Source organism: Podarcis raffonei, chromosome 12 (assembly GCF_027172205.1).
Source record: "Podarcis raffonei isolate rPodRaf1 chromosome 12, rPodRaf1.pri, whole genome shotgun sequence".
Taxonomy (NCBI): Eukaryota; Metazoa; Chordata; class Lepidosauria; order Squamata; family Lacertidae; genus Podarcis; species Podarcis raffonei.
The window spans coordinates 50,043,637-50,069,722 of NC_070613.1; the positions used below are offsets into that span (position 1 = coordinate 50,043,637).

General features: G+C 44.3%; 2 protein-coding genes across 2 annotated transcripts; one reads left to right on the forward strand and one right to left on the reverse strand.

Moving 5' to 3' along the window:
- Positions 1 to 935: 935 nt before the first annotated feature.
- Positions 936 to 6,444, reverse strand: LOC128398397 (syncytin-2-like). The gene is made up of 3 exons (XM_053359410.1): positions 6,324 to 6,444; positions 2,388 to 4,036; positions 936 to 954 (listed from the first exon to the last, which is right to left on the reverse strand). The coding sequence occupies exons 2-3, from the start codon at positions 3,686 to 3,688 to the stop codon at positions 936 to 938; spliced, it is 1,320 nt and encodes a 439-aa protein (XP_053215385.1). The 5' UTR covers positions 3,689 to 4,036; positions 6,324 to 6,444.
- Positions 6,445 to 9,283: 2,839 nt separating this feature from the next.
- Positions 9,284 to 25,779, forward strand: CRTAP (cartilage associated protein). The gene is made up of 8 exons (XM_053410398.1): positions 9,284 to 9,841; positions 11,402 to 11,551; positions 13,409 to 13,580; positions 15,586 to 15,714; positions 16,228 to 16,373; positions 17,610 to 17,693; positions 22,453 to 24,381; positions 25,573 to 25,779. The coding sequence occupies exons 1-7, from the start codon at positions 9,317 to 9,319 to the stop codon at positions 22,507 to 22,509; spliced, it is 1,263 nt and encodes a 420-aa protein (XP_053266373.1). The 5' UTR covers positions 9,284 to 9,316; the 3' UTR covers positions 22,510 to 24,381; positions 25,573 to 25,779.
- Positions 25,780 to 26,086: the final 307 nt, after the last annotated feature.

The following is a 26,086-nucleotide window of genomic DNA, read 5'->3' on the forward strand; positions in this document are numbered from 1 at the left end:
AAGAAGAGATGGGGAGGGGAGAGGGAGGAAAATGAATTCAGAAAAAGGTGACGCCGGTTTTCAAACCCTTTGCCTGCATTATTTTTCCTCATCGCGTCTATTTATTGTCGATGCTGCTCTTGAAGGACGTAAATCACCCATAAGGCATTGCAATAAAATACCATTGCAATTAAGGGGAAAAAACACATTTTTATTCTGCAACTGAAAGCAATAAAATTCCTGCATTGCTTTGTGTGTGTGTGTGTGTGTGTGTGTGTGTGTGTGTGTGTGTAAAATTGTAAAACATCAGACGCTGAAAATTTCCTGATAAAGGGCTGCCTTCAGATATCTTCTAAAATAAGGTTACCATGTTTTTTTCAAAGAATCTGGGGATACTTTTTTTTTTTAAAGAAAAACTTTTTATTTTTTAAAAAGATTAAGAAGTAATATCTTCTCTTCTGTGGTCTCCTCTGTTGTGTGGCCTTCCTCTAGGTCCCAGCCTGCTCTCTTGGAGCGCTAGGTGCCCTGGAGTAGGCTCAGACCAGGCCTGGGCTCAGCCATGTGTCCTTGCCCTCCTGGCGCTCTCCTACCTCTCCTCAGTGGCAGTAGCAGCAGTGCAGCAAGGTCAGGGCTCCCCTCTTTTTTCTCCTTCCTCTTTCTCTCTCTTCCTTCTCCTCCTCTCCTCCTTCTCCCTGCATTGGCTCCAGGGTTTTCTTGGCCCTCCCGGAGCACCACTGGGCAGTTGGCCAGGTGGCCAGGTGCTCTCACTCCTGGCTCGATTTGGGTTGCGAGGTGGTGTCAGCGATTCCCCAGTTGACGGGCCGGGCATCCCCGGTTCCCCCTCAACAGCGGCAGTCTCAGCAGCCCGGAGCCAGCCTGGTAGCACAGTTGGCTCTGGCTGGCTTTAGGAGCTGCTTGCTGCAGTTGCGCCCGCCATTTTGCTTCGCCGGAAGTCCTCATATGATGTGTCTCGTGCTGTTGAACCAATTACACAACATTCATTCCCTACTACTAAATCTACAATGTAGCACCCTGCTTGTGGTTAACGCTTAGCTGGAATGAAATATTCAACGCAGCAATAGAGAAATTAAAATAATAATTTATTTGTCAGACAAATAAATAAGAGGCACAGTGGTATATGGTTACCAAGCTCTGGCCTGGCCTCCTGCCCTTATGGCCAGCACTTATATTCCCTCAGCTCAACCCCCTTGCTCCTCCTTTGGCTGCCTCTGTCCAATCAGCCTGGTTAAAATTCCTATTGGCTGTTTGCTAGAACCAATCATAAAAGATACACCCATTTCCTATTACCTTTTATGGGAGACAAAGAGCTATATTTCCTTCTATTTATAATTGGCAAATAAGTAGTCATATATCTTACATTTACCTCGACCAGGCACCTTAATTACCAGATAACCTTTTGCCCTAGACTAGGCGCCTTAACTAACATTTCATCTTTTGCCCTATTGCCCTATTCACTCCAAAACAGATGGCTAATGGTTCTAATTTTTATCTTAAACAGATATTTTGGGTTCACCTCCTCACACATTATCAATGAAAGATCTCCTTCTTTGGAGGTCATTAAGCAGAGACTCGACAACCATATGTCAGGAGTGCTCTGATGGTGTTTTCTGCTCGGCAGGTGTTTGGACTCAATGGCCCTCGTGGTCTCTTCCAACTCTTCTATGATTCTATAATTTCTTACTTTCTAAATCCTTTGCATAATTACATTTAAGCCAATATTTCATAACATAGTTTTTTTTAGAAGAAAGGGAACTTAGCAAAAGCTAAGCTAAATTCTAAAGATTCAAAGCAGTTTCGCCTAGTGCAGTTGCTGTTTGTATTAGCTCTTGCCCTTTTAACCTTAGGAAGATGTGGCTCAAGTTTAATGGGAGGCACAATAATTATTACTATTTTTGCAACCTTGATTGTATTCTATAATTTGTATGGTCAGTGTGACCTTTTGCTCCTAGCCTGTAATTTTCTTTTACAACCCTGAGACACTGCTATAGATCAGGGGGGCCCTTGATCAAGAAGATAAACAGCTGCCAGAGTATGGTTTCTGCCTGGCATGAGAGATACAAACATTTACAAATATATATTTCTTTAAGGTCATTTTTAGAATACAGGAATCTGATCAAAATATAAGCCTTGATTAAATGCAGGCTATGATCAGATGCCTCATTCCCCCCTTTCAAGCTCAAGGACCTTCCCAAGTGTCCTTGATAGCTTGACCTTCATCATATTCCTGAGGTACAGCTCTGTATAGGGCCATGATATGAGGTAAAGTTTCATTTGAAATCATCTTGCTAATTGTACTTCTAAAACATGAAATGATACATGGCACCATACATAAAACCATTACTACTACCGTCAAGAAAAACAAGCAAGACAATAGTATCCCTTTGAGCCATCCCATATCCCATCCTTCCCATGTTTGTACTGGGACATGTGCTATATTCTCCATCTTTGTGGCCAACACACGGATTGCCTCACCATTATCAGAAATGTTAAAGCAACAGGCATTCCCTGTCAAGTTCAAGACTCCACATAGGCCTCCCTGCCTGGCAAGTACATAATCCATTCCCATTTTCAGCTGCAAAATGGCGGCTCTACTTTCATCCAACTGTTGTGCAATAAGTCTCAAACTCTGGGCCGTTGCATTGGTTACAAGTTCCACTACTGCTTGCAATCGAATTATTCTGTTTAGATTATAAATAGGATCCCGTGCCCCTTGTATGAGCTCATCAGGATTCCAGGAGGCAGGTTCATAATAGGCTATAATGCGCTCTGGTGGCCAATCATCAGTATCGCTCCAACTTTGGGTACTTCCTCCTGCTATATGAGAAATATCAGCGTTTCTTCGTGTACGCTTGGCTGAACTAGTGGGCATAATCCACATTGGTGGTAATACCCATCCCAGGAAACAAGTCCCACTCCATTTGGAAGGGAGTTTCTTGTATGCCCATTCTCCACATATCCACCACAACCATCGGGTCTGAGGTTTTTGGTATGTGGAGTGCATAAGGCGAAATATCAAAAGGGGTACAGAGTTCACAGTGCAGTATGTTAGATTGCCTTTTTCTGTCATAGTTATGTTCCACACCATTTTCCATGCATGAATAAAAGGAGGTGCACAGGGCAAGGTATTCCGAGTTCGATAGGTAGTACCATTTGCCCAGGTTTGACTATTCTTAATATAATCCCAAGTATAGTGGCAATGAGAAGAGCCTATCATGGTAGAATCAACTGCCTCTGATGATTTATGTACACAGAATTCCCCTTGTACAGGTATAACTCGTATTGGTTTAGTTGAGTTCCATCCGGGGAAATTCTGTACTTCTGTTTGGTGTGGCATTTCGCTTACCATACCAATGGCATTTAATGGTATTGGTAATAAGGGCATACCTCCCTCTGAATCATCTGGCCCAAGAGAGCAAACAAGGCAATTGTTCCTATTTGTAACATTGGCTACCATCTCAGCTAAGCCTACCCACATATTGTGGTCATGGCGGAATCCATATTTAGCAAATTTGCTCAAATTCAAGGACCCTTCCCTTCCCAAGGGATCAGGATTAATAATAAAATCATGTTGATGTCTAGTATATGCATTCCTTCCACAAAAGATTACCTTATTGTGATAACAAAAAAATATTAGCCCCAATATAATTCCCCCAGTGACAGAAATGGGGAACCACCAAGACCAAAACATATATCCCGAGGATCCCCAATGAGTAATATCTCTGATAATTGTTCCACAGGGGGGGGGGGCAGTCAATCAATTGTATAAGAGAATCTTCCCGTTCACAATCGCTGGTTCAGACGCTCCTCAAGCTTCAGGCGTGCGCAGGTCAGCCAGCTTCCAGGTTGTGGCTGCAGCAGGCCAGTCGTCTAATGTTGCCCGTGACCTAGCCCGTTCCCCGTAGGGCTAGATACAGGGGTTTTTGGAGAGAGTCAGTTTTAAAAGGATTAGAGGGGTCACCTTTGCACGTCCAACTGCCTTCGGACTTCTTCAAACGGGAGTGATGAATCCAGGGGGTCACCTCAGCTACCTTCACCGCTGTTGGAGTAGAGAGCAAGATGGTGTAAGGTCCACGCCACTTAGGTGCAAGTGGATCATGTTTCCACTCTTTCACCCATACGCTATCGCCAGCCTGGAACTGATGAATCGGCTCGGCAATGCTGCACGGCGTGTGCTTGAGGGCCCACCTGTTAAGATAAACAACAACAAAAAACACACGGGAGAGAGACAAAAACACGGGAGAGAGATTGCACTTGTCCCTGTGTCACATGGTCTCCTATTTGTTTGAGGTCAGCTGGAATATCCTGAACAAAGGAGGGCGGCCTCCCATACAGGAGCTCAAAAGGTGACAACTTAAGTCTTTTGTGGGTGCACACTGAACACGAAACAGTGTTATGGGTAACACATCACTGCTGTGGCCAGCATTACCATCTTTTCCTTCTGCCACTTCTTCTTCTCTTGTTTCTCAGCCTCATCCCTATTCCGATAAACTCGGCGTGCAATGGCCATAATTTGGCTCATCAGCATCCCTTCCCATCCTTCTGATTTCTGAATTTTCTTACGAATGTCAGAAGCACACTGGGCCACAAATGTAGCAGTAATCATTCTGCTGTTTTCAGGGGCTTCAGGGTCAAAAGGAGTCCATATACAATAGGCTTCCTGCAGCCTCTCTAAAAAGTCTCCCGGACTCTCATTTGGTTTCTGTTCTACTTCTGAGACTTTAGACATATTAGTGGGCTTTTGGCATGCCCTGCGGATACCTTGCACAAGCGTCTGGCGGTAGGTGGTAAGCCTGGCCAGGTGAATTGCATTGTTTGGATCCCAATTAGGATCTTCCAAAGGAAAGTTATCCTGGAGATGACGGTCAATATTAAAAATATTTCCCATTCTGGCCTGCTCACGCAAATATATCTGTGCCTTTTCAATTATGTCTCTCCTTTCCTCAGTGGTGAACAGAGTATTCAGGAGTTGGCGGCAATCTGTCCAAGTAGGACTATGAGTATTTACTATTGAAGTCACCAAGTCCATCATAGCCTGAGGTTTTTCTGCGAAAGATGGGGTGTGTGTTTTCCAATTCATCAGATCCGTAGTTGTGAATGGAATGTACTGGAGGGTCGAAGTTCGAGGTGGCCGTGGTCTGGGTTGCCCGTTAACCAGCACAGGCTCCTCAAGTGCATCAAATACTCTTCTAAGAGGGGCTACTACGTGACCTTTCTCTTCGCTTTGCTCTAGGGGCCTCAAATCATAGGGGATGGTATCTGTCCCAAGGCGTTCTTTTAGCAGCTTTATACGCCTTGCTGTATTGCTTGCTGACCGATCAAGGTCTCCCTGTAACTCCTGTAATAATTCTCTAGGACTTGGATGTACAGGGGTTTGGGGTGGGCAATTGGTTGTTCCACTAAAGGAGACTGTAGATGGAGTTCTACTGGGACTCACAGGTGGAATAACCACTTCTGCTTGGGCTTTATTATAGGACTCCAAGGCCTCCTGAAGATATTTATCATAATCTATCAAGGAATCAAGTTCTGTGACTCCACCCCCATTATTCGTTCCACTTTCTTGCCTTGGGGTTACAACTGGTGGAGTATTTGGATTAGGCTCCCTTCGATGTGGAGCATAGGGTGGAGGTGGAAGCACCTCTTCCTCTGGTCCCTCAAAAATGGGTTTGAGTTTATTTGGCAAGATTCCTTTCCTAGCTTCGGCTTTTACAGCCAATAATTTGCATCGTTGGACTTTGCATTCCCTTATCCATGGAGGATTTTTATTTAATGTGCTCAGCCAAGAATCTATATATGAAAATTGTTCTGGGCACCCTCCAGTTTCTTTGGCGATATTAGACCAAAGTTTGCTTACTAAATTTATATCAAAGGTTCCCTGAGATGGCCATTCAGTATTTTGTTTCGGCCACTCTAATTCACATAACGTTCTCAAGCGCTCTGGCGTCATTTTGACTCCATATGCTCCTGAGAAGGCTTTCTTAAAATTATTTAACATACATTCAAGAGGTGTATTTCCCCCCTTTGAACCTCCAACTCCCATTATATGGGCCTGTGAAGTATCCACTCAGTCACTCACACACTCGCCTTACTGGGAAACGAAGTAGTACCCACTCCACACTTACAGATTGTACTTTCTCACACATACAATGCGCTGGATACTTCACCACACTCTACCTCCCAACCTTTCCCTTTTCCCTACATCAGATCACCATCTGATGTACCCAGCCATGTAGCGTACTCAGTTTCCCCTTACTGAGACGCAGAAGTTTGATCAGGACTTCTCTTCCTCCTAATTAATTGGAGGGCCAAACCCTTTGTGCACTTACCCTTAGCTGGTTCCCAGTTTATTTCTCTGGTTCCCCCCGGTCCGTCGCCGTCGGTGGGCAGGGTATCAGACAGACGAGACTTCTGCGTTCCCCTGGAAAAATGTTCCAGTGCGCGCTGGGTAAGCAGTCAGTGGTCCTCCCTCTTGTACCCTGCCCAGTAAGGCGAAGGGGCTGCGTTCCAGCAGACCACTTATCCGAGTCACAGAGGCACCATAAAATGTAGCACCCTGCTTGTGGTTAACGCTTAGCTGGAATGAAATATTCAACGCAGCAATAGAGAAATTAAAATAATAATTTATTTGTCAGACAAATAAATAAGAGGCACAGTGGTATATGGTTACCAAGCTCTGGCCTGGCCTCCTGCCCTTATGGCCAGCACTTATATTCCCTCAGCTCAACCCCCTTGCTCCTCCTTTGGCTGCCTCTGTCCAATCAGCCTGGTTAAAATTCCTATTGGCTGTTTGCTAGAACCAATCATAAAAGATACACCCATTTCCTATTACCTTTTATGGGAGACAAAGAGCTATATTTCCTTCTATTTATAATTGGCAAATAAGTAGTCATATATCTTACATTTACCTCGACCAGGCACCTTAATTACCAGATAACCTTTTGCCCTAGACTAGGCGCCTTAACTAACATTTCATCTTTTGCCCTATTGCCCTATTCACTCCAAAACAGATGGCTAATGGTTCTAATTTTTATCTTAAACAGATATTTTGGGTTCACCTCCTCACACATTATCAATGAAAGATCTCCTTCTTTGGAGGTCATTAAGCAGAGACTCGACAACCATATGTCAGGAGTGCTCTGATGGTGTTTTCTGCTCGGCAGGTGTTTGGACTCAATGGCCCTCGTGGTCTCTTCCAACTCTTCTATGATTCTATAATTTCTTACTTTCTAAATCCTTTGCATAATTACATTTAAGCCAATATTTCATAACATAGTTTTTTTTAGAAGAAAGGGAACTTAGCAAAAGCTAAGCTAAATTCTAAAGATTCAAAGCAGTTTCGCCTAGTGCAGTTGCTGTTTGTATTAGCTCTTGCCCTTTTAACCTTAGGAAGATGTGGCTCAAGTTTAATGGGAGGCACAATAATTATTACTATTTTTGCAACCTTGATTGTATTCTATAATTTGTATGGTCAGTGTGACCTTTTGCTCCTAGCCTGTAATTTTCTTTTACAACCCTGAGACACTGCTATAGATCAGGGGGGCCCTTGATCAAGAAGATAAACAGCTGCCAGAGTATGGTTTCTGCCTGGCATGAGAGATACAAACATTTACAAATATATATTTCTTTAAGGTCATTTTTAGAATACAGGAATCTGATCAAAATATAAGCCTTGATTAAATGCAGGCTATGATCAGATGCCTCAACAACACTTAAAATATAAGTCTGGGGACATTGAATGAAATCCGGGGACGGATTTTGTCCGGGGACAGATTTGTAAATCTGGAGACTGTCCCCGGGAAACAAGGAAATCTAGTAACCATATTCTAAAAGTCTGATGGGAGGTTGTTCTACAGGGAGGGTGCCACCGCCGAGAAGGCAGGCATGTCCAAAGTCCATTTTGGGTGCCTAATCCGGCCCGCCGGTTGGTTTAATCCGGTCCCTGTAGCAGTTTATTTCCTGGGGTAAAATCCTAAAAAAAAACCTCAACAACTTCAATCCTAAAAAAGGTTAACATCTTTGGTTGGCCCTCACGGCCCTTCACTTAATCAAATCTGGCCCTCTTTGAAAAACGTTTGGACACCACTGCCTGTAACCTCACTTCTCACAGTGAGGGAACCGTCAGAAGTCCCTTGGAGCTGGACCTCAGTGTCCGGACTGAACAATGGGTGGAGACGCTCCTTCAGGTATACTGGGCTGAGGCCATTTAGGGCTTTCAAGGTCAGCACCAACACTTTGAATTGTGCTTGGAAATGCACTGAGAGGCAATGAAGATCCTCTAGGACCGGTGTTATATGGTCCTGGCAGCCACATCTGGTCACCAGTCTAGAAACTCAGCTATAGTGTATTCTTGATTTGATTCAAAGGCTTCCAAATCCGGAAGTAACTGAACAATCCTTGATTACCAAACATACCCACTGCACACCAGGATGAACACTTCACAGGGCCTTCTGCAGAAATCCACAGAGGTGCTCTCCTAGGCTACATGCCTCTTAGACAGCTAAACATTACTACACTGAAACCTAAGCATTCTTAATGTCCGCAGTCAAAATGTCGAGTGAGTTGGGAACGTCGGTTCAGCCCGAAGTGGCTGCGCTTTAACAGCACTTCCCAGAGATGGAAAGAAGATAAAGTCCCAACTGGAGAAGAATGGCAGATTAACTTGATGGATTATGCCAAAATGGCAAAAATGACCTGGAAGAATCAGAAATCAGGAAGACCAAAAATTTAATAAGGAACATAGCTGTCAACTTTTCCCTTTTCTTGCAAGGAATCCAATTTGGAATAAGGGAATTGCCCTTAAAAAAAAGGAAAATGTTGACAGCTATGATAAGGAATGGGGGAGAATTTATCATTTATCTTAAACACAATCATAAGCAGCAAAAACCATTAGTAGGATTGGAATAACCCTTGTTGTTTAATGGTGAATTTTGGATATAACGGAGATGTAAAAGATTCGGAGTGTTATAAAAGACGCAGGAGGAAATGATGTGCAAGAGACCCGCGAAGGGGAGGAGGGAAGTCCAGGAGATTCTTTGGAATCTTGTTTTTAATGCTGTATGTTGGTTGGATATGTGATTGTGAAACTTTAATGTGAAAAACCAAATAAATAAATAAATATCTATATATTGCCCTTCCCTGAGGAAGCGACTTCCCTTCGCCCCTCGTCGCCGCCCCTCAGCGGGGCAGGAGGAGGAGACCTCTCTCTCCCCGCCTGGTCCCTCCGAATTGGTGGGAGAGAAGCGTCGCCATCTCCTCCTCCTCTTCGCCAATTTCCCCCCTTCTTTTTGCGACGTGGTGTCCGGCGCCTTCAAGGAGGGAGATGTGGCGCCTCGTTTGCGCGCGGCGGCCGCCGCTTCTGCTTCTGACGGCGCCGGCGCTGTTGCTGCTGCTGCTGCTGCTTTGCTTGCGCGCTCCGGGCTGCCGGGCGCAATTCGAGCGCTACAGCTTCCGCAGCTTCCCCCGCGACGAGCTGATGCCCTTGGAGTCGGCCTACCGCTACGGCCTGGACCAGTACGGCGCCGAGAAGTGGCCCGAGAGCGTCAGCTACCTCGAGGTCAGCCTGAGGCTGCACCGCTTGCTGAGGGACAGCGAGGCCTTCTGCCACGTCAACTGCAGCTCGGCCCGAGCCCGGGACTATGAGGCCGCTGGCGGCGGCGGCGAGCCCGGGCGCTTCGAGGGCTTCGCGGAGCTGCGCTTCTTCGGCGACCTGCTGCGCCGCGCGCAGTGCCTCAAGCGCTGCAAGCAGGGCCTGCCGGCCTTCCGCCAGTCGCAGCCCAGCCGGGAGGTGCTGGCCGAGTTCCAGCAGCGGGAGCCCTACAAGTTCCTGCAGTTCGCCTACTTCAAGGTAGCGCGTCCTCGGAGCGAGGGGCCCGGGCTGTGGGAACCAGGGTGGATTCGATTGAAATCAAACCCGATTTAAATCACGATTTTAAATCACGATTTAAATCACTAGTCGGTAAGACTTGATTTAACAGAAAGACACATTCCTGCTGGTATAATCTTAATATTTGCAACCACCAGAGGAAGGTTTTTCATTTTTGGAATGATAAATTTTCAGAGTCGTTTTTACCGTCACATCAAAAATTACTGATTTGGTTATAAAGTGGTACCTCAGGTTACATACGCTTCAGGTTACAGACTCCGTTAACCCAGAAATTTTACCTCGGGTTAAGAACTTTGCTTCAGGATGAGAACAGATATCGTGCTCCGGCGGCAGCAGGAGGCCCCATTAGGTAAAGTGGTGCTTCAGGTTAAGAACAGTTTCAGGGTAAGAACGGACCTCCGGAACGAATTAAGTACTTAACCCGAGGTACCACTGTACTAGTTAGAAATACATAGACAGGTAATTATGAAATTATAGTGAGGTTTCATAAGTTAACAGTTTATATTTGGGCAACTTTTCTGCTGCACTTTATCGGAAAGTGAAAAATAATCATTTCCTTAATAATGATTTAAATGATTTATTTAACTAAAACAATAACATTATAGCATATGTATCCATGTTTGTTAACTCATGTGGTCAAACGGTTTTTTAAAAAAAACAAAACCTTAGACTGAGTTTTAGCACACATGAAAAACATAAAACAAATCCTTATTTCCTGATGAATAGCCTTTGGACTATCATGTAACTTAAGTACAAAACTATATTTAGAAAGGTTTTTCCTCCAAAAGCATTTTAATTTAAAAATCTGATTTAAATTTTTTAAAATCCGATTTAAATTTTTTAAAATCCGATTTTTGAGCAATTGGATCCCATAGGTTCAGGTTGGGGGGAGAGACTTCAGCCAGGAGATAGAAGCAAAACAGTGGCCAGTAAGCCTGATCTTTATTGTTGCAACAAGACTTCCCACTGCCACAAAGATGAAGCTCCGAACAATGGTTACATCAGTATTATCAGTATTTTAAAGCTTCCCAAAATTTCCCATAAAGTTTCCTATAATACATTTCCAGAAGAATCATCAAGACATCATAGATATGTCGATAATAAATTTTATTAGTTTTAAATTACTTCTTCTCTTTGGCAATCATTCGTAGCCGAGTAAGATTGTCCTCCATAAACAAGGTTTTATCAGTGGGTCCGTAAGTGACTGTGGAGGCCAATTCTGGATCCACACATCCCTCCACAGTAGGGACATAGGTTTCCGGGTGGGAGTTGATCACCCAAGTGTGCCTTCCCTCTAGGCACGTTTCTCCCTTTCATCCTGGGTTCAAGTGTCTTCAAAGCCCACGGCACCTTTTAATTTATTGAAAACTGAAGGGTCATTGACCCTTAGGAGTTGGCACCTAGGCTCGTGACATTGGTCTTCTTGAGAACAACGCCATGAAATCAAGGCTCTAGGAGAAAAGATTATAAAATGTAAGTGATGGTTTCAGAAGTCTCTCTTTCTTGTTCCTTTTTGGCTAGGCAAACAACTTCCCAAAAGCCATTGCAGCAGCACACACATTTCTCCTGAAACATCCTGAAGATGAGATGATGAAAAGGAATATGGCATACTACAAAAGCATGCCTGATGCTGAGGACCATATTAAAGATTTGGAAATGAAATCATATGAGGTATGTTCCCCCTCCTATTTATGTTCCTGAAGAGCTCTGTAAAAAGCAACAACCCAGAAGCTGAGGTCTGTTTGTTCTCCTAATTTTACTTTACCTATAGTTTTCCGTTCTATTGCTGTGCCTCTTACAGCTCAGTCTTAACTATGCTTACCTGGAAATAAATCTTAAAGAATTCAGTGCTCAGCACTGTACCAATGTAAGGAGCGGGCTAGATTCTGTCATTGTTTATAGGGTCCCAATCATATTAGCCATTCGTCTGCTCCTTCTGCACAATATTCCTTTCTCTGCCCAATTTCTTAGTAGAACATCACTTCTTATCCGCTGTTGAAGTGTTGTGCTAATGCAAGAGAACGTAGGCATTGCTCATATCCCACCGAACAGTACGACTTTCAGATTGGATTGCACCCTATCTCACAAAGACAAATGCTTTAGATACTATATTTGCTCATGGAACTCTTTGCATTTATTGTGCATGACTACATATGAGCAGACCGAGCAAGCTCAAATATTTAACATTTTATTTGTGGGAGTATTGTATTCGTGGGAAAATAACTTAGAATCATGTACCTGTTTGGCAAAAGTAACAGTTTTGAACTGAAGTATCGAAAGCGGTTTTAAAATCTTGGGAGGAGTTGCAAGAGAGTCTGTTGGAAAGTGACAGCTGAAAAAAAGTTGTGGCAGAGTGAATAGGGAGATTGAAGAAAATGAGGGTTTGGGTTATTATATAGACTAGGGGCTGTCACCCCTACTTGCTTTGCTCAACAATCCTCTACGCCTCACCCCCCCAATCCCCTTACAGCTCCTTCAAACCCCACATCTTGCCTATCCACTGCTGCCGCCCCATTGCCAATCCCCATCCCCACACAGTTTGCCCATATTGCCTCATCCCTTCACAACTCACGCCAGTCCTAAGATCCTGCTGCCACTTACAGAGAAGAGGAGAATAAATAGGAGAGTAGGAGAAAGTCTTTCCTCCCTTTGCTCTGCACCACCACACACAGCTGGTGTGCTCTGTACCCTGGTCCTGCTGCTGACACGCCATTCAGGGCTAAACCATGGTTTGGCTTAGCATTGCTCCAAACCCAAACTCATGGTTTGTTTCCCCCAGACAAAGCGTGAATGGTAAACCAAGAAGAAACTGTGGCTACAGCTCGCGGTTTGTCTGGAGTGAGGCAAACCATGAGTCTGGGTTCAGACATAACATCAAGCCAAACCATAGCTTAGCCCCACAGAGTGTTTCAGCACCAGGCTCAGAAGAGGAGTGCTGTAGCCCCAGTCTTCTCTCTGGGAACCTGCAGCTTTGCTTGTTCACGCTAATCCATGGTTGGCTTAGCATTATGTGTGAACTGGGTCACATTGAATTGGAGAATGTATCTTCGAGGATGCAGCTAAAAAAGGACTGGCAATGAAACTAGGAAGAGGTGGCGCTGTGGTCTAAACCACAGAGCCTCTTGGGTTTGCTGACTGGAAGGTTGGCGGTTCAAATCGGCAAGCTCTGTCCCAGCTCCTGCCAACCTAGCAGTTCGAAAGCACACCAGTGCAAGTAGATAAATAGGTACCGCTGTGGCGGGAAGGTAAACGGCGTTTCCGTGCACTATGGCATTCACCACAGTGTCCCGTTGCGCCAGAAGCAGTTTAGTCATGCTGGCCACATGACCCGGAAAGTTTTCTGTGGACAAACGCTGGCTCCCTCAGCCTGAAAGCGAAATGAGCACCACAACCCTATAGTCGCCTTCAACTGGACTTAACCATCCAGGACTGCTGTCCATTTTGACACAGCAATGCAGCCTTGAATCAAGTCAAATCAAACCTATGCTACTTCCTTACATTCCCTCCCCCCCCCCCCGGTCTCCTCAGAATCTCTTTATCAGGGCAGTAAAGGCCTACAATGGAGAAAATTGGAGGACTTGCATCACAGACATGGAGCTGGCAATTCCTGATTTCTACAAAGCCTATGATGATTGCATAGCTGCCTGTGAAGGCTCCCGGGAGATCACGGATTTTAAAGAGTTCTATCTGTCCATAGCAGGTAGGTGTTGAGCTGGGTTCCAGCATTTGGGAAGGGGTTCTTGAAGGATACCTTGGTCTCCTAAAATAATTTTACTTGACATGTGCTGTTTGTGGATGTCCTTTCTGATAATGCTAGCTGTCAGAGGTGTGTGTTTAAACAGTAGGAGATTGCTGTGGAAGGAGGGAGCGAGAGAGAGAGAATTCATAACATAGCAGGTGGTGTCAAATCTACATGCTCGTTTTCCAGATGATCATATAGATGGGTAACTATGGGAAATATTAACTATGGGAAAATGGATAGAATGTGTGTTTCAGAGTTATATTAAATCACCTTTCTGCATAATACATCATAATAAACATTCAATGCATCATGTTTTGTTTTCTTTGATAGGTGTTCCCCTAACACATGCATATCTTGTTGCCCTGTGTCCTACGATTCTGTAGATAAACAAATTTTGTGATGTCATGCAAGACTAGCAGATGACCACACAGCAAGTGGTTTAATGTCTGTAAATCTGAATTTAGTAAGTTTTTGCACCCAGGAAATTAATCTGGGAAATCAGTCATTGACTGAAATTAGTAGCAAACCTTTCATTGTTTTCTGATCAATATAATTGAAACTGCCACATTACTGCTGACCCTTGCCCACTTAAAGGAGAAGTGCAGCAAAAGTGCTATTTGAAACAGCCACCCATTCTACCTTAAACATCAGAGTGATGGGGGAGACTCCCACCCTCACTGCTGTCTGCCAGATAGCTTAAAGGAGGGGTAGGGAGGCTGCTTCAAAAGGTGATTTTGCAAAGCACTCTAAGACAGTCTCCAGGTTCCCCTTGGGAGCATGGGTACTGTCTTAAAGCTGCAAGGTGCTCTTTGAAGCCACCTACCCCATCCTTTAAATATTGCTCCACCCTGCCACTGCCTGCCTTCTCAGTCCCATGTTTAAATGGAAGAGGGATACATCCATCTGTCAGATTTGGCACCTGAGGCTGATCTAGACTGTGGAGCCCAAAATTTCCCAGCCCTGTTGTGGTATGTGCAAATGCAGGGGGAAGGTTTAATCCTTCCCCCAAGATATTCTACCCCCATGGCTTTTCCCTTACAGTTCAATACATAGCCTAACCTTTGTGAAGAAGAGCCATATGAAGGTTGATACAGATGGTCAATCAATGGACTGAGAAAGGCTTAAGCAGCCCCTGCCTACTTTGCCTGGAGATGACTTTCCTATTTTAAAAAACAGAAGCAGCAACCCTGCATTGACACTTTAGATAACATGTAGCTGCTTTTTAGGGACGCGAGTGGCGCTGTGGGTTAAACCACAGACCCTAGGACTTGCCGATCAGAAGGTTGGGGTTTGAATTCCCGCTATGGGGTGAGCTCCCGTTGCTCAGTCCCAGCTCCTGCCAACCTAGCAGTTCGAGAGCACGTCAAAATGCAAGTAGATAAATAGGTACCACTCCGGCGGGAAGGTAAACGGCATTTCCGTGCGCTGCTCTGGTACGCCAGAAGCGGCTTAATCATGCTGGCCACATGACCCGGAAGCTGTATGCCGGCTTCCTCGGCCAATAAAGCAAGATGAGTGCCACAACCCCAGAGTTGGGCACGACTGGACCTGATGGTCAGGGGTCCCTTTACCTTTACCTTTACCTAGCTGCTTTTTAGAATACTCTCTATGGCTAAACAGAATGATAGCCTATTTTATCCTCCCACCCCAATTAGTAAACAAAGCCATGGAACGCCAAGATGTTAATATCAGGATTTAGCAATAAATTAGCAATTACTGTAGGTGGCACTACAATCAAGTGAATTTTTTACTGGGAACAGTATGCAACTTTTTATTATAAAATAGTTCTCTGTTAGGGGTTTCTTCCTGCATGCTGAAAAATGTATGCATTGATCTTGGAGCTAAAGTAGCAGAAGACTCTTGAAATTCAGCGCACAGATTTCTACAGCAGGACTGCCGGCTGCTAAACTGAATTAAAGAAACAACTGTGTAATGCTCAGAACGTGTGTGCATTCTTCTTCAGATCACTACATTGAAGTTCTGGAGTGCAAACTGAAGTGCGAAATTGATCTCACGCCAGTCATAGGAGGCTATGTTGTGGAGAAATTTGTAGCAACTATGTATCACTACTTGCAGTTTGCCTATTATAAACGTAAGTAAGAGGTTTTGCGCTCTCCTGAAATTGGGCTTGGTTCTATCTTTTAAAAAACAGATATGCCCATTTCACTTATTTAAAAGGTTTCTCTTCACTGGAGAAGAAAAGCTGTGCTAGCAAAGCTGCTTCTTAGCATCATTATAATATATTTAAAATAGGTGTCCAGCATCTGCACAGGACCTTGAAAGTCCTCACCAAGGCCTGGCTTTGCTAATTATTTTTAGATTTGCAAAACTGGAAGCAGAAAGGCTCTTTTTTCCCATTTCTGGCACACATAATACACAAAGAATGGGAATTAACGCTTTCTGAGAAAAGAGTTTACCACTATCTCTAACTGCATACACAAGAAAGAAGGGAAAGGAAGACAAATCCTTGCATTCTGATTTTGAGGCTTGCCACGCATACAGATTTTACGAATTAAGAAATATTGCATGCTCAGATTGCAAGAAGCAACAGCTGTTTCCTAACGGTCTCCTGAGAAGCTGACTCTTTTGTTTAATCTTCATTCAGTGAACGATCTGAGAAATGCCGCCTCGTGCGTTGTTAGCTACCTGCTCTTTGACCAGACGGACGGAGTGATGAAACAGAATCTAGTCTATTATCAGTACCATAAAGACAAATGGGGACTCACAGATGAAGACTTCCAGCCTAGACCTGTAAGTTGAACTGTTGAACCGGTCACAGTCGGTGCATTCAGCCTTGCAGCCTTTTCGATAGTTATGCTTCAACATGTTCAGTCTTTATGCTTGCCATGGGAGCTGTGCCATTGCCTTTGTGAGGAGCAACCAACCTTCCTTCCGACTTTGAAGCTGTGCGGGTGGGTGGGGTCTGTCCCAATAGTTGCGTGAGAATGCCTTCCAGCTTCATGGTGGATCAAATCGCTTCTGTAGCTGCTCAAGAGGCAAGGGTGCCCAACATGCTCCCTGCCAGCTTTCTTAGAGAAGGGGCTGGTAAGGAGCTTCCTTGACTGCTTGAAATTGAGGTGCCTTGGAGTATCCAAGCCACCAAGCTCCCTGCTGGCTTTTCCTGTAGAAAAGGCCAGCAAAACGCTGTCTTGCTGAAAAGAGGTACAGTCATACCTCGGGTTACAGACGCTTCTGGTTGCGCGTTTTCAGGTTGCGCACCGTGCCGAACCCAGAAGTACAGTGGTACCTCGGGTTACAAACACTTCAGGTTACAGACGCTTCAGGTTACAGACTCCGCTAACCCAGAAATAGTACCTCAGGTTAAGAACTTTGCTTCAGGATGAGAACAGAAATCACGCAGCGGTGGCGCGGCAGCAGTGGGAGGCCCCATTAGCTAAAGTGGTACCTCAGGTTAAGAACAGTTTCAGGTTAAGAACGGACCTCCGGAACAAATTAAGTTCTTAACCCGAGGTACCACTGTACCGGAACGGGTTACTTCTGGGTTTCGGCGCTCACACATGTGCAGAAGAACTAAATCGCGACCCACACGTGTGCTAATGCAGCGCTGCGGGTTGCGAACGCTGCGGGTTGTGAACGTGCCTCCCGCACGGATCACGTTCGCAGCCCGAGCGTCCACTGTAAAGGCTTCTTCGGGGAGAGGGGAAACCAGGCTAGCCCCAAAATTGTAGAGCCTTCTCTGGGATAGTCATCAAGGGTACTATATGTGCTGGGAAAAGATAGCTCAGTTGGTAGAGCATGAAATTCTTATTCCCAGAGCCGTGGGTTCAAGCCCCACGTTGGGCAAAAAGATTCCTGCATTGCAGAGGGTTGGACTAGATGACCCTCGTGGTCCTTTCCAACTCTTACGGTTCTATGACTCTGTAAGAAACGTTTCTTCCATGCAATGCATGAGGCTGTGCTAAAAAGGAGCTTTTAGGCACTGTTCTGCTGTTAATGTGACATGGAATTTCGCCCTTCTTTTTCTAGGAAGCTGTTCGGTATTACAACATAACAACACTTCAGAGGGAAATGTATGAATTTGCTAAAGAGCACGTGATGGATGATGATGAAGTAAGTCGAGTAGCGCAATACCATTTTCTTAAGTAAAAGTTAATGTGGCTTAAGGATATTTCAGGCCAGTTGTAATGTGATAGTAGGGTTGTTTCTTTTTTTAGTTTGTTTTGCTTTCAAATAACAACAACAAGAAGAACAATTTTTATTTATACCCCACCCTCCCCGGCCAGAGCCGGGCTCAGGGCGGCTAACACCAGTAAAATTACAGTAAAAACATAATGGGGGGGGGGGAACAAACCAATTTAAAATACAGGTTAAAATGCAATTTAAAATGCAGTCTCATTTTAAAAGTAGCCCATAGATCAAGACCATAAGGGGAGAGAAACATAAGGGTCAGACTGAGTCCAAACCAAAGGCCAGGCGGAACAGCTCTGTCTTGCAGGCCCTGTGGAAAGATGTCAAGTCCCGCAGGGCCCTAGTCTCTTGTGACAGAGCGTTCCACCAAGTCGGGGCCAGTGCTGAAAAGGCCCTGGCCCTAGTTGAGACCAATCTAACCACCTTGCGACCTGGGACCTGACAAAAGCAGCCTGACATGCAGAAACTAAGCGTGTGACACTTTTGTTGTATCTCCAGATAAGGAAAAATTCGCCTGTGCCTGGCTGGCTTATGAACAACTGGTTATAGGCTTGGCAGACTCCCCTCCCCACCTGAGTTATCCAGGCATCCTAGCAGAGGAGGAAATGTCTCTGTTGCCATGGCAATGGAACCAGACTCCCTGTCATCTAATTCTCCCTCTCCATTAGTCTCCTCAGTGGCTCTGCCGATGAGATGAATCAGCAAGGACAGTGTTTGTCTATAGGGCCATGTTTGCAGCATCTCATGGCATGCCAGGGGGCCCTATCCTAACTGGTGCCCAGCATCCCTATATGGGATCCTGTGAGACACGGACTTTCATCTTTGTTTCAGTAGCACTCGCTTCACTAAAAAGCTAGCGCAGTTGTCATTTAGCTAAAATTGCGCATTCGTCCTGATTTGCATAGTATTTTTGGCATTTTGGGGAGTAGGTGGAAGCAATCAGAGTTTCAGGTTTGGTGTAAGAAAAGCAATTTCCACATGCACTCAGGTTGACAACGGAGTGTGGGGTTTTTCACCAGCTTGGTAGCAATGCCTGTGAGAAGAGGAACTGAGGCATAGTCTAGGCCAGGGGACAGCAAACTTTTCCAGCAGGGGGCCGGTCCACTGTCCCTCAAATCTTGTGGGGGGCCGGACTATATTTTGAAAAAATAATAATGAATGAATTCCTATGCCCCACAAATAACCCAGAGTTGAATTTTAAATAAAAGCACACATTCTGCTCATGTAAAAACACAAGGCCGGCTCCTCAAGTAACCCAGAGATGCATTTTAAATAGAAGGATACATTCTACTCATGTGAAAACATGCTGATTCCTGGATCGTCCGCAGGCCGGATTTAGAAGGCGATTGGGCCGGATCCGGCCCCGGGGCCTCAGTTTGCCTACCCATGGTCTAGGCTCATAAATACCACTCACCTGGCTGTGTCTGAGCAATTCTAACCCACCCCAGGGCCAGCCTAGAGTGGCATAGCTGCTACCTGCTGCCCAGGTAGAAGATGGGATGGCTCTGGGGGGCAGGTAGATGGCTGGCCCATTTCTGCTCCCAGAACCTGTCAATTCAGGGCCATACACCAACTACCACCAGCAAGAGAATCACTATCAGCAGACACTCTCTTCACCATCACCACACACATCAGTGATGTGCATCCACTCTCTGTGAATAGGGACCTGCACATCATCCTGGACTACTGTGTCGTCGTTGTCCCCCCATCAGCCAATCCACATTGGGAACAGGCCTAGTATTTTTTGCTCCAGGGTACTTTCTGTTCCTGTAATGGCACACTTAGAGTGTCCAGAACCAATGCTGTCCACCACCCCATGCCGAAGGTTAACTGACCAGTGTGCTTTTGGTTTGTAGTGTGTGTTCTTCCCTTTGTGTTCCTGCACTGTTACCTGCACAGTGTAGCATTGCGGCTACTCTGAGTGGGGTGAAACGACTTTGTGATTGATATAAATGGCTGGCCAATCGGCACCAAGCAAATTTGGCTTTGCTGTTTTTCTGCAGTCGATACTTGTGAAGTATTTGCTGGCTCGTTGCAAATTACTTACTCGGTTTCCATTCTGCATTCCCAAGAGAGGGGTGGTGTTGCGTCATCATGAAAGTGCTAATGGGAAAATGATGGCAAATTCTCATCCTTTAATGAGGGAGTGGGATTGATTCTACTACCATATCAATGAATCAAAAGTAGCATTTTCATCTAGATACTATCTGTGGCCCAGAATATACAGGGTGAGTCTTTTAAAAGAGGCCCCGTGGAACATGTGTACAGTGGTACCTCAGGTTACATACGCTTCAGGTTACAGACTCTGCTAACCCAGAAATAGTACCTCCGGTTAAGAACTTTGCTTCAGGATGAGAACAGAAATTGTGCTCTGGCGGCAGTAGGAGGCCCCATTAGCTAAAGTGGTGCTTCAGGTTAAGAACAGTTTCAGGTTAAGAACAGACCTCCGGAACAAATTAAGTACTTAACCTGAGGTACCACTGTACTCTGTATCCACTGGACCTCTTTTAAAGTACTCACCCTTTATATTTATGAAAATATATGGAGCAGAGAAACTGTTTTACAAAGCAACAGATCCCAACTAAATACAGTATTTTTGTTGGAAAACTTTTAATTTCTGAAGGCAGGACTAGACCTTACGCTTCACACAGGCCTGCCCTTGAATTCAGGACCTCCTCTCCGTAAAGTTTTGGCAGAATTGCCTATGTTTTTACATTGTCACATAATGCGTTTCCCTGCTTCCGTATATTAATAGCTGCTGCAGTCAAGAAAATATGAGGAAATGACACAGGTAACTGTACTTAAACGTTACAGGGAAAAGAGGAAAAACAGGGTTGTCTAGCAGTGCTCGCATTTGCTGGAGAACAAAGACTCAAAGGAGGATTCTTTCGAAAGGCTTTAATGTTTAGATTGCTATGAAAGATACGCAAATCATGTGCACTGCAGGCAATACACATACTCATTCCAAGTACAACTACAGCAAAGGCAGGTGATCAAACTCCCAATGCTTTAGACATGGATCCGACTGGCACACACCTTTGTTATTCTATATATAGTAATGGGGTAGCCTCAACTTTCTGCAGTCTCTTACTACGCCTAGCAGGCAGAGCCTTCTGTTCTCCTTTGGCACTTCCTGGGTTTAGCTGACAAGGGCCAGAAGCTGGCAGGGCCAGAGAGGCAGAGCTGTTCCCAATGTCTGATGATGCCAGGTTAGGTGGCAGAGCTAGGGAGTGGGAGGCAGGGCTTGTGGCTCTCCTTGCAGAGACAGGTGAAGCGAGAGAGGTCCCCCCACTCAGGATCCTCACTATCAAGCTGTTCGCATTTCGGGTCCTCAGCAAACCCTCCTATCTGTATCATCCTGATTTGTCCAGCTCAGAACAAGCGATATCCCAGTGTCAATGGGTTGTTCTGCTCTGATTTTTTACATTAGTGCTTACATTGCTAAGAATGTAGCGACCCAGTTATTGGTTCGACTGGAACACTGGTTCCCCTGATCAGTCGCACCAGGAAAAACTGCATTACAGGTACAGAATTGCAAGAGCATCTTATGAGAAATTCCTGTAGAATTCCTAAAGTCGTGCAAAAAAACAAGCGATTGTTTTTACCTTTGCACAAATCAAAGTTGCCGAATGAGAACGTGAGTGCTTATTTTCACTAGTTTGAAAAAAGCTTCATTATTTTCACTGTAATCTCTCTTTCCACAAATATTTATGCGTGCCTGCAGCGTTAGGAAGGCCGCTTCTGTTACGGCAAACGGCTTAGTTTTGGTAAATAATATTTGGCGATGAGAATATTTATTGACCTAACTTCTTAAAAGGTTTCAAGTTAGCTGAACGCAAAGCAAACAGTTGTCGTTCCAGAAGCTGTTGAAACCACTTTGCACTTTTACCGAAGGGCCAACAAGCTTGTGGTGAAAGCAGCATGTCATTCCATCCGTCTTATTGTGATATTGATCATACGTATTTCATTCAGCCATGTGATTGTATGGTTTTTACTTTATAAACTGCTTAGAGATCTTTTTATATGAAGTGGCCTATAAATTGAATGAATGAATGAACATTTTATTTATTAGACTGTTAGCTGCCCTTTACCAGGGTGGGTTACAACTATAGCATATTCAATTATAAAACAAACAAAAAAAGCTACAACCATAAAACAAAAAAAGTGTTAAAACAGTTCCAGATATGCAACAATTAAAAGCAATTGCAGGTATAAAATAAACCAAAATGTGAAAACTTATATCTATGTATCTGTCTATAATACAGATGCAAATATTGCCCTTTTTGCTCTCTCTTGGCATTCCAGTGATTCCAATGGGAAGCCGGGATAATCCTGTGTTTTGTGTCTGCAGCTTCCAGGAATTAGCTGCAATTCTGTTTTCAGCAGTAGGCTATTGTAAAAGGGCATATCCATCGCAAAGACCAGCTGTCAGTCACACCATCTTGAAAGTTATTTTATTAATTTTATTTATTCATTCATTCCTAAAGGTTGGGAAAATATTATCCACTCAGGTCCATCATCAGAAGCAAGGGAGCTATTCATTAGGAGAAACTTCTATCCTGTTGAACTAGGCTCAGCTGGCTACATTTTCAACTCTACCTGATACTTGTAAAAAAAGGAATTATCTCTATAGGTTTGCATGGCACAGAATTAACCTGTCCTCTGTTGTAATCTCTTCTAGGGTGAAGTAGTAGAATTCCTTGATGAACTCTTGGAAGTGGATGGTGGAACACAGTGACTCTTAACAACTGAAAAGGCAAAAGAGATTTAAGAAGTGACTGCTCACCCTTGTTCCTTCATATCTCCATGTGTCACCTTTACTCAGGAGTTTAAAAATACCTCAGATATTTCCTAAACTTGCTCATCTGCCACTTGCATCCTCCTGTGAGTTTTCCGTCATGTTGTGCACCTGTATCCCCTTCATCTTTAACATGATTTTTTAAAAAAATATTGTTGCTATTTTTGAGCTATCACAAAGATCCCCTCTGTTCATTTAGCTCAGCAAATTCATCGCAGCTTGGTTGAAGCACAAACATTATTTTCATAGAATATAATCGAATAATATGAGAAAGGAGTAGCATTGAAAGGATGCTATGTTGTTTTACATGTAGCAGTTTTATTTTTTTATTCTGACAAATTGACACAGTGGGCCACTTCATAACCTCAGTCAAACCATGGCTTTCCATAAACTAGGCCCTCCTCAATCACCCCTCCACTGCTTCAATCTCACGGTGGCTTATTCTGGTTTGTTGATTGACATTCAGCCTGAATTAGAACATACAGTGGTACCTCGGTTTAAGAACAGTCTGGTTTAAGAACGATTTGGTTTACAAACTCCACAAAACCGGAAATGGTGTCTTGGTTTGAGAACTTTACCTTGGTCTAAGAATGGAATCTGAACGGTGGAAGGGCACCAGCAGCGGGAGGCCTCATTAGGGAAAGCACACCTCGGTTTAAGAATAGTTTCGGTTTAAGAACGGACTTCTGGAACCGATTGAGTTCGTAAACCAAGCTACCACTGTACTATGGAATCCTGATACACACTCCCAGCTTCATAAACCATGGTTTGTGATAAACCATGAGAGCACCACGGCTAGAGATTGAGATTAACCATGGTTTATGAAGTCTCAAATCGCCCTTCAGCTGAAAGCACGTACTTTGAAGTAGAAAAATCGACTTAGCGAGATCCCTGGAGAAAACAAGATTGTGACCGTACTGTGTTTAAACCAGGAGTGGCTAACCTTATTTATCCTGAGCAGTGAGTGTGACTAGAATGACAGAATGTGTAGACATACTTGCCATATGTATACATCTCTCTCACACACCCCTCACAGGATGTATACAGCACCAAAACTCATTCTCCTCCCCGCTTGGGAACTAACAAACAAATCCCACGCTGGCCCTTCTTAGCTGCTGGAGATTAACATAGTTAGAACCAAGCTGTCTTTCATGGATCAAATGCACAGAAACACATCTGTCCTTATGGGTAAGAGTTGTTTAGACTCTATCGTGGCAGGAGCAACTTCCGTTAGGATCTAGTCCTGCAAACAATTGTTTACTTGCACGACTGGTTTGCCTTAATTATACCTGTCCATTTATTTGAATGGTGATTCTTGTTGAATAAGGAATGAAAATCAGTTACATCTATGGGACCAAATTCAGTACTCGGGTACAGCAGAGCAAACAACGGGTTTAGGAGTAATTATCCTAGCAGGTTTCCCTACAGAAACAATGCCATTTATCTAACTCCTCTCCCTATTGATGCTTCAGTGAGGAACATGTTACAGACCTATGCTCGTAATTATTACGGTGCAAACATTTATTTATTGTAATATTGTGTGTGGATTTACTTTATTTCTTTAACTACGTAGGAAATTCACCCAGGGTTGCTAACTTAAAAAAAACCCTAGCCCCTATTTCTCTGCCTTTAACTCCAGCTTGATGTAGAGGCATTTTTAGGTGATAATGTTTATCTCCAAACTCTGAAAACACCACCTACTGATTTCTGCAAACTGCTATAAAAGGCACAGCAGCAGGCCAGTCTTCTTTTCTGGCTGGTTGGCAAACCTAACAGTGCCTCCTAGTGGAAGCCTGGGTACAGAGCTTTTTTGTATATATATCTAGGCCCATGTCCCCTCATTTTTCTAGTGCCAGTTGAACAACCATTATACAGTGGTACCTCGGGTTACCAACACTTCGGGTTACAAACTCCGCTAACCCAGAAGTAGTACCTCGGGTTAAGAACTTTACCTCAGGATGAGAACAGAAATCGTGCAGCAGTGGCAGCGGGAGGCCCCATTAGCTAAAGGGTTAAGAATGGTTACAGGTTAAGAACGGACATCTGTAACGAATTAAGTTCGTCACCAGAGGTACCACGGTAGCTGCTTAGCTATTAACACTTTCATCAGAACCTCTCATGCCTAAGCAACATTTTGTTTTTTGTACCTTGATATTTGAAATGCTTGTAGGGTGGTCAGAAACAAAGGAGGACTGGGATTCTGCACCTTTAATAGTTGTGTAGAAGAGGAATTTCAACAGGTATATGTGGAATCCTTTCCCCAGGGCTGTTCACCTGGCACCATCATTTAGCTGCCAGGCAAGACTTTTCCTTTATAACCAGGCCTTTGGCCTTCAACTATCTGTGGCCTTTTGGAAGCAAGTGGGAGGTTTCTAATGCTATTTTTCTCCCCCCCCCCCCCCCCGGTTTTAATGTCGCTATGTGGTGGGGGAGTTCATTGGTGGATTGGCTGTAAGTCACTTTGGGTTGCCTTGGGCAAGATAAAAGGACTAACAAATTTAATAATAATAAAAAATTAAAAGGTGTAGCTTATCATGCAAATATCACCTGCACAGATTTCCTCTCCTAATCTTGAGATAAAAGGTATAGGAACTTTGTTCTCTGTTGCGTCTGGCTATCCCAGATTTAGGGACACGGGTGGCGCTGTAGGTTAAACCACAGAGCCTAGGACTTGCCGATCAGGTGGTTGGCGGTTCGAATCCCCGCGATGGGGTGAGCTCCTGTTGCTCCGTCCCTTCTCCTGCCAACCTAGCAGTTCGAAAGCACGGCAAAGTGCAAGTAGATAAATAGGTACCACTCCGGCAGGAAGGTAAACGGCGTTTCCGTGCGTTGCTCTGGTTCGCCAGAAGCAGCTTAGTCATGCTGGCCACATGACCTGGAAGCTGTACGCCGGCTCCCTCGGCCAGTAAAGCGAGATGAGCGCCGCAACTCCAGAGTTGGCCACGACTGGACCTAATGGTCAGGGGTCCCTTTACCTTTTTATCCCAAATTTATGTGCTAAAGAGGAAATGGAAAAGAAAAAGAAACCAAAAACCCAGCAAACAAGTTGCATTAGAGTACAACAATTTAACATATTTTTAATTGCAGCTGGTGAAATTATCACTTTGCTGTGCTTTATGGAATTCTCTGGTTCAGGAAACAGCAACTGTGCTTTTGGTAGAGTCTGTTTCTTAATTATTTGTTAAAATAAATCATTCCAAACAGAGGTTACCAAGGTGATGTAAGGCATAACAACATAAGACAATCCACTAAAACAAATTTCCGTAGGCATTTAGAGTATAAAATGCCTGCCATATCTAAGGAGCAATAAAGCAATATCAAAGGCCCAGGAAGGCTGAATGAATGTAAGTTTTTACCTGCTGATGAAATATCAGTACTGTTGGCACCTGTTCTGAAATACTACTCCACAAGATGAGTGCAACTAGAGCTGGAGATTGAGGATGAAATGAAACTAAGGAATACACAGCGTGAACCCATTGAAATTAACCTATTGATTTCAGTGGGTCTGCTGTAAGTA